The 8,562-nt window shown below is 52.6% G+C and overlaps 1 protein-coding gene across 4 annotated transcripts in view; it reads right to left on the bottom strand.

Moving 5' to 3' along the window:
• SH3GL1 (SH3-domain GRB2-like 1) overlaps nt 1-8,562 on the bottom strand; it is a 10,445-nt gene that overhangs the window by 505 nt on the left and 1,378 nt on the right. Inside the window, exons 4-9 of one of the 4 annotated variants that reach the window (XM_009697333.1) lie at nt 7,824-7,967; nt 5,917-6,050; nt 4,494-4,652; nt 3,828-3,931; nt 2,096-2,220; nt 1,581-1,634 (exon numbers count right to left, since the gene is read on the bottom strand). In XM_009697333.1, the coding sequence (XP_009695635.1) occupies nt 1,581-1,634; nt 2,096-2,220; nt 3,828-3,931; nt 4,494-4,652; nt 5,917-6,050; nt 7,824-7,967 (720 nt within the window). Of the gene's footprint in view, nt 1-214; nt 218-1,580; nt 1,635-2,080; nt 2,221-3,827; nt 3,932-4,493; nt 4,653-5,916; nt 6,051-7,823; nt 7,968-8,562 lie in introns of all 4 variants that reach the window. The other 3 variants (XM_009697355.1, XM_009697342.1, XM_009697349.1) reach the window with 3 other exon arrangements.

Here is an 8,562-nt window from a genome sequence, read left to right on the forward strand (position 1 = left end):
CACGCGTGCGTGCGGAGGCCGGATCCGGACACAGCATGGGATCACCGGCTCGGCCAGAGCCGGGGCTTACACAGCTGGATTCACAACCCGGCTTTGCCCTGCCCAGGAGAAGCTGGCCCTTCACTTTGCCCCCACGATGGGAAACAATTAACTCAATTTAAACTCCTCACTGGCTTTTACCTCACTAGTTCCTCTGCTGTCTTGCTGCAACCACCTCCTTCATGAGCTTCTCCTAAAGCAGACTCCCACCTCAGCACCCTGTGCTCTCTGTTCCTGCCTGGACTTCCCCTGCTCTAAGCTAAACTTCAACCCAAATTAGATTAGAAAGGCCAGGTTATTCCGTCAGAGATGAGAGAAGCTGCCGTGCAGTTCATGAGTTAGTCAACGATGGGGTCAGCCATCAGTATGTGGTGGAGCAGGACCCGAGAGGTCACCCTGAGCCTGGGGGTGATGGGAGGGAGAGGACTGCGACTGCCTCCCTGGGCAGAGGGCTTCAAACCACTTAGCACCTCAGTGATGCTCCCCCCAAAAATGGGTAGAAAACCAAAGCCTCCTTCCCACATCTCAGCTCCATGACTTAAGCCTCAGACCTTTTGACTGCAGAGAAGATATTTTTATAGCTGCTTGCTCTGTCTATGCACTAACGTTTCGGGATGGGCAGGGACGCAGCTTTGCAGCTGTAGGGATCCTACTGAAAAGGGACCGAGCAAATACAGACCACCAGGAGCTGCAGGGCCCTGTTCTGTTCCCCTCCCTCTATGCTAGAGCTCTTCCACCCACGGCAGGGGGAACGGCACAAACAACAGCCAGCACATCTGGTCTGTTGAACATCCACAGCCAGAAAGGACTCAGCATTAGAAGAGAACTCGGAAAACACCAAAAGCAGCAGCCAAGCAGGTTCATGTTCTTGAGACAACTTCCCAAAATACCCAGCTGGCCCCACCACCACAGCCCTTCCCCTACACCAGGCTCCTCAAGTCCTCCTGCCTCCTTGTTGCCCCACCACGAGCTTTCCCCACCACAATGGCTCTGAGCCACAGACCCAGCCTGGCTTCAGGACTCCAACAGGTCCCTTCAGCCCACGGACCCCACATCACCCCACAATCCATCTGAGGCTCCTTGCTGCCCAGCTGGGACCACATACCACGAAACCCGCTCAGCTCTACCTGCTCCCTCCAGCCTTCAGCAGTGGGGTACGGGGGGACAGCACGAGCAGGAGTGGGAGAAATCCAGGCTGGGTGCTTGTAACGAGGACGGGGTAATCCTCGAGATGTCTGATACCTCTGGAAGAGCATCTGATCCCTGTGGCCTCACGCAGGACATGCCTGCATGATGATAGCTGCTACAACTCCTCCGGGTGAGCAAAGGCCCCAGCTTTAGGCTGGTAAATACCAATAAAGCATGGCTGTTTTAATTTGGGGCTTAGCTTGAGGCTTAGCTCAGCTTAGCTTAACTGTTCTGCTGGCCAGGCTCAGCATGGAGGTATTAGCGGCTTCAAGCGGCAGCATCACAGAAGGAGGAGCGAGGAGGGATGGGGAGAGATGGTCACACAGCATGCAGTGCGGAGGGAGGAAACTCACGGATACTCCTGACGGAGGCCCGGGACGGCTTGTCGGATCGGAAAGAGGAGGAAGCTGCTTCCAAACAAAAAGAGACATGCTTAAAACAATGTGAACTGGAGAGAGGGAATGGCAGGGCCCAAAGGGAGGATCCGTTAAGAGAAACAGGGCAGCCCACGTGCTGTTTTAGAAACCCGCCTGCCTCGCTGGGACCAAGGAGGGACGGATGCAGCATGATGGAAGACGGGGAGGGAGCGAGAGATGCTTCATTTTTCCTGTCTGCCACTGCTGGCACTGGGCACGGCAGGCGAGTGGCCTGGGCTGGACATCCCCAAAGCCAATATAACGAAGGCTGCTGGGCCCCAAGGGAAAACAGCCCGAGTCTAGAGACATTTCTGATGTTTTTCAGAGCCACCAGCTTGTGCAAGCACATCCAGCGCACCAGAAACATCATTTCCAGGCAGAGTAGTTCCCCTCCATCCCCAGGAGGCTGCTCCAGAGGCACTTGTGTGTGCACACACATGGGACAACTTTACCTGAGACTTTGGGGGTAGGATTGCAGGGGAAGCCCCCGTTAGATTGGTCAGTGTCTCCAAAGTCGTATGTCTCCCTAGGTTTGGGCTTGTATTCCCGCTTGGGACGTGAGGAGGCCTCCCTCATTCTGGAAGAAGGAAATGTGGATAAATTGAAATATGAAAAAGAATTATGACGAGATCAACATGACATTTATTCTCCTCGGTGGCTACGCAGGGGAGCAAATCAGTTTGTAGACAAGAATATGCACAACTCTCTGTGCTGGGGCATTTTGAAGACGGATTTTGCCCAGGGTTTGGGACCCGGCCCTGGGTTTGGGAGCCAGGCTTTGCTACGGAGGTGTCTCAGGCAATTCAAGCCAGCAGAGGACACTCATGCTGCAGTTCGAGAGCTCACACTTGGCAGGATCCTCCCAGCTCTTCCTAATTCAAACCAGACACAGGATCCACTCAGCAGTTTCTTCTACAAGGAAAGAGCAGCAGGGCAGCATCGCCAAATCGCCCTGAGAAGCAGAGAGGCAGCCCTGGCTCTGTCCAAGCCACCCTGTGCCAGGATGAGGCAGGCACATCCCCGGCTCGGGAGTAAAGCCCCAGATTCAACGAAACCACCTCTCCCTCCTTGGTCAGGGTTTGGGGAGATGCTTGCTCAGGTGAGAGAGCAGCAGGAAGGATGACTGTGCAAGTCATGGCAGTCGTGTGAACCAGCTCGCTCAGTATTTTAACAGCACCTCTGTGTTTCTTGGCACCTCGGCAGCAACCGCATGTTCCCTGGGGGCTGCTGTGGAGGTCAGGCACTCGAGAAGGGGCAGGGACAGCAGCAAGACCAGGCAGTTTCATGGCTTTGCCTGCTTCTGTGTGCCCAACACCCATCTGCTTTTCACCAACTCACACGGCTCAAAACTCCAGAGCACGCGTGGCAGCGCCGCATCTGCGGCAGGGTCTACCAGGAGACAGCCACGTTGACAGAAGGGAGAGTAGGGCTTGCTGGAAAAAGAGGGTTCTGGCAGAGGGCTCACAATTGCCTGCCTTTAAGGAGATGGTGTAGGTGCTCTTCCACTGACCTGTGGCCACCACGTCATCCCCATCACCTTGCATTCACCTTTCTGGTCTTCAGGACAACTGGGAGCCCTTGACATTGAGCTCTCTGGGCCACAACCATGGCCAATGCCCAGGTACCCTCCTTAACCACAACCAAAGCTAGTGGCACAAAGACTCTAGGCGAGGCAGTTCCAGGTGACACAGGGTGACAGGCATGTCCAGCTCGTGACATCCGAGCCATCTGCTCCAACAGCATGATGCAACTTCCAACTCGATCATTGCTCTGGCTGAAAGGCCCTTCTTGGGGGATGCTGCCGTGCTCAGCACCCACAAAGCAAGGAGCTGTGAGCATCGGCGTAAAAGGGATTTCACTCTCCATCTCCACCTCTGCCAAACTCAACTCCAGCCTCCCTGGGAGCAGCACACCCCGATTCAGGCTCAGCCCAGCAAGGCCTAGCTGCCCATGGCGCAAGCACAGAGGTTTTGTTTTAGATGTCAGAATGTGCCCGTCATTGAAAGCGGGTTGTGCAGGTGGCATCACTCCCTCCAACCTGGAGGAAGTCTGGATTGAAGCTCTAGTGATCGCAGGAAGCGGCTGGAGATAGATTTAGAGGGATGGTTGGGTATTTACAGATAAGTATCACAGGGAGAGCTTGTGGCTGTGAAAACTGAGTGCCTGCAGCAGCCCGAGACTCACCTGCGTTTGAGTTTTTCCGCAAGCTCGTCCAGGATCTGCACTGCCTGCCTGTGGTAGTCCAGCTGGGCGTCCACCAAGGCCGAGAGCTGGCTCACCTGCTCGATCTGCGAGAATCACACCAAGGTGGGATGAACGGCTCTGCCCAGCGGACAGGAGACTCCCTCGTTGTACATATGAGGACCATACTGGGGAACGTGTACGAAGGGCAACTTCCTCACGGTGGTGAGGAGAAGGTTTGGGATTTCAGACACCGGAGATCAGGCACTGGCTGAGACTCAGCAGGACAGAGGACACCTCCTACCACGGTCTGGGCTTCGCTAGCTGTTGAAATCTCTCCCAAGTAAGCTGCCTTACCTGCCCAAACCCACTCCCACCAGCACACTGAGAAGAGACTTGTTTTGGTACAAGCCACAGCCTCTCCTCTGGCCAAGAGCTGGATCAGTAAGAGGGGCTACAGAAAGGATAAGAGGCCTGCCAAGACACCTGCTGGGCACTCAGATCTGGGTTTTCAGAGAGCAAAACCACACTTACAAGAACAAGAGTGGAAATTAGTGTCTAACTTCTGTGTCCCTCAAGAGATCCCACCTCATGGACACAAAAACATGCAACCCACCCAGCAGCTCTCGGCCCGGGGCAGCGGAACCGGTGCTCCCCCCATGCACTCACATCGGTTTCTAGGAGGTTGTGCATACTGGTCTCTGCTACTTCCTTGGACTCTTCAAATTTCTCCATGGCCTGTCGAAGTTCCTCATCAGGGATTTTGCCCTGTCGTTTCTTCTTGTAGTCAAAGTCCAAGCGTCTTCCTTCCAGCTTCTTGAGATGGTGCTGGGAAGAGGATGGTCATCAACAGTAAAGAAAAAGAAGGAAAAGGCAGAGACTGGGAACAGCCAAGCTCTCCTGCTGGGAAGGCAGCTCTAGTTACAGGGCAAGTTGATCCGTTTCAGAGACCTGACCTGGGAGCACACACTTTTGTGGCTCCCACCTTTGTTCAGACTCCGGAGAGGCTCCAGGACGTGATGGAGAGCTGCAAGGCAGGGTTGCTGCAAGGTGACAGGGAGGAATGGACCGTCCAAACTCAGTCTGGCAGAGGATTACTGCTGTGGCTGCGGGGGCTTTTTACTAAGAAACAACCCTCAACAAATTGGCATGGTGATATGATTTCACCCCCTTCCAGCCAAGAGCTGGAGGAAAACATTGCAGGTAGCAGCCCGGGTCTGTTCCCCACGCAAGCCTTTTGGGAAGACGAAGAGTTAGCCTGCGATTTTCAGCTCCCCAGGAACAACAGGGATCTCTGGAGATCAGGAATTGGGATGCAGGCTCCGGACACTGCATGCCCTGACTGCTTAGGGCAGGGCTGTTTAAATTAGCTCTACGGCAGCCTGCAGAATTGGAGTACAGATAAGTACTGAAACAGTAGTTGGTGGTTATTTTATCTGGGACACCGCTGTAAGTGAAAATTCACTCGAGAGCGCGGCCTTGTGAATTGCAGGTTGGGATGGATCCTGTTACAAAGCCCGGCTGTGCTTTGCATGGACTTGTCTCTGTCTAGCACGCAGGAGCTACCGAGCTCCGTGTCTCCCCAGCGAGACATCGAAGGGCCTTCTGGAGATGCTGCAGGAGAGACCTAGAGGGAAGCTTGCTCACAGCTTGAAATTATGTTACAGGATCGAGGCTACCAACAGAATAGAGCCAACAGTTGTAAAGAACACTGTGACCTTTAACGCCAGGCAGCCCAAAGGTAACACGGCTGGGAGCTCACAGCACAAAGAACCGAATTCAGCAAGCCCAGAACGCATACTGGGACGAACTCCTACAGCATCCGCCATAAAACATGGGAAACGGAGAACCATTCAAACCTGCACCCAGCCTCATGAGCTGCTCAGGAGCGGTAGCAGCAGCGGTGCTGAGCAGGGAGGAAATACTAGTGAATCTGGAGAGGGAAAGCACGCACAGTGCAGGGGAACAGACCCGGTATTTCTGCCAGTCCTTGGTTCCCACCACGACAGAGCAAGCGGTTACATGCACTAATAGCCAGAAGAGGCCAGAAACGAAAGAGATGAGGAGGAGAGAAAAACATTGAGGTGTTTACCTGGATCTCTTTCAGGTCTTTGTCACACAAGTTCTGGAGGGGATCAATAAAATTTTGTTTGACTTCAATATCCAGCGAGTCCTTCACTTCAGCCAACCGCTTCATAGATTCGCCCGCATCAAGAAGCGCGTCGCCTTCGAGTGAGAAAAGGAAGGGAAGAGAAAAGGAGAAGGGAGAAGGGGCCAGCCAGTTAAACAGAGCCGAAGTCTGTGGCGGCTGCATGCAGAGCCATTCTGCTAAGACACCCAGCGTGTGCAAGCTTCGTCCCCCTGTCCAACACCCCCACATTTCAATCTGGAGCAAATCTCCGAGCCTGGCACGGAGCACGTGGTGCCCAGCGGGACAGCAGGCAATCGCCTGTTGGTACCCACTCCATGGAAGACACTTCACTAACATGCTTCATTTTTTTTTCCTCTGAAAAACAGGAACAATCTCTACCAACTACACAGAAGGAGGAAAAGGTAAAAATATTTTTTAAAGCAGTATTTTTAAGCTCCCTGTTAGCTCAGAGAGTCGCTGAGATGCTAATTGGCCATGCAGTGCTTTAACCTCGCTCTGCTCCTTGGCCACTGCTGGCAAGAGAAGCCCGGGGCAGAGGCGCGTTCGGTCTGATCCAGCCTGGCTATCCTTTTGTTCAGACAATTTTAAGCCCAGAGTGCTCTGACCAACTTTTCAAGTTTCCCCAGATGCTGGCAGCAAACCCGCAGCCTTGTATTCATTTTAGACACCAACCTCTCCCGGGCCAACCTTATCCCTTCTCCTCCCCTCTGAATTAGAGAGTTCAAAGTTGCTTATTGAAACCCATTTAGTTTCATGCTTTTTTAAGGCTCCTGTCACAACGACAGTTAAGCCAGACGGACTTGCAGCAAAGCATATTTAGTCTTGGCTTTTTATTCCAGTGGAAACCATTTATAGATTAAATTATTCCTGTGTAGCTTTGGGAAACCAACCGTTTCAGCACTACATTAGCACAGAAGAATACACAAGCGAAATAGAGGGTAATGTGAAAACATCACTCTACTGTCCAGCTGGAAAAATAAATATACAAGAAGAGTTATTTCAACTGTGATAACTCTAGATAACCTGTCCTAGGAGGGATGCAGTTCTGACACAGAAATTTATCAAGTTAAGTGTTCCTTTAAAGAGAGGCTACTAAAGGAAATCAGGTTTGGTGTGTTCTTCTAAAAACTTCCTTCCCCCTTACTCTCTGTAACAACTCCAATTCCTGGAAGCCAAGAGAGATGCAGAGCTCCAAGTTGGCCAGAGACGCTCTTGAGAATCCTTCGTCACTCCCATAAAGTAGCCAGAGCTTTTTAATTTTCCGGACGCAAGAAGGCTCCTCCCTGCACTGGAAGCCATCAGACAGCTGTGCACTGTACCAGGTCTGTCACGTGCGCCAGCTGATGTTTTAGTGGATTAAAACTGATGTCACCAAAAGACTTCACCCCCCTCCTCCCTGCAAGTCACACGTGGTTATGAGAAATCGCCACGCAAAAAGATTTCTTGGTTACAGCCTCCCTATAGCAGAGCTCTAGCTGGAAACTGCACCGTAAAACTCCAAATCTCACTCAATCCAGTTTCCACGTCACCGTGGTTCAGTGTAGAAGCAAGGAAGCGTTTTTTCCTACACGCAAATTTATCTCAGTGTTTAATAAGAAAGTATTATGGGTGGTTTTGCACATAATGCCACAGATTGGGATCCAGGACACCTGGGCTCTGCTCGCCCCTTCCCTGCCGCCCTGGGTGGAAACCTTCAAACCTCTTTTAAGAGCCCCCAGTACTGTTAGGTGATGCAAAAGGTCACACAGCCCTTCCAGAATTTAGAATAACAGCTTGGAAATTTGGCAGCAGCCTTCGCCATGTCATCCGCACACTCCTAGAGGGAGCTGGCCCGATGGGACACTCACCGAAGTTGGAGTCCTCGCCCAGCTCTTTGCCGTATCGGATCATGCTCTCCCCCAGCAGCCCTTCCGACTGCGGGTAGCCGGGGTTCTTCACCTGCCCGCGGATCTTCGACATCGTGTTGAGCATGGTTAGCTTGGCTCTGGAAGCTGGCACAGAAACAGCCACAGCCGTGTTTGCAATTACTTGGACCTGCCAGCAGCTGCTGGCCACTGCCAACTTTTCTTTTTTTTTTTTCAAGCTACACCCAAAGCCAAGAAGCCCTATTGTCTTCATCTACCAGAAATATCATTTGCTACAAAAAGAGAAGTTTCTTTTCCAAGACAGCAAGCCAAAATAGTTCCTCACAGCTCGCCGGTGAAGGCCAAAGGAGTTTCCCCAGCCCTCCCATAGTCTCTGGAGTGCTCTCTGAACGAGCTGCCTGGAAGCACGCAGGACAGCAGGCTCCAGAGACGATGCCCACAAAGCCAGCCACCCCTTCCCAACCCAGAGACACCACTTTTTCTGGACATCTCAAGAAAAATGGGTCCCCTTCAGGGCCTGTCTAGGACCAAGGCAAAAGATGTGTCTGTTCTTTCACTGTTCAGCAGCAACAGCAGCGTCTTACGGCCCAGGAACACAGCACAAGGCAAGAGGGGTATCTGGATCTTCACCTGAGTCACCTGATCTCGAACGTGGGCTGGTGACCAATATCTCAGGGCCAAAAAGGTTCTCTCTGATCTCTCTCTGGCCCCTCTGCCTCTT

This window comes from Cariama cristata, unplaced genomic scaffold (genome assembly GCF_000690535.1).
Source record: "Cariama cristata isolate BGI_N322 unplaced genomic scaffold, ASM69053v1 scaffold16820, whole genome shotgun sequence".
NCBI lineage: Eukaryota > Metazoa > Chordata > Aves > Cariamiformes > Cariamidae > Cariama > Cariama cristata.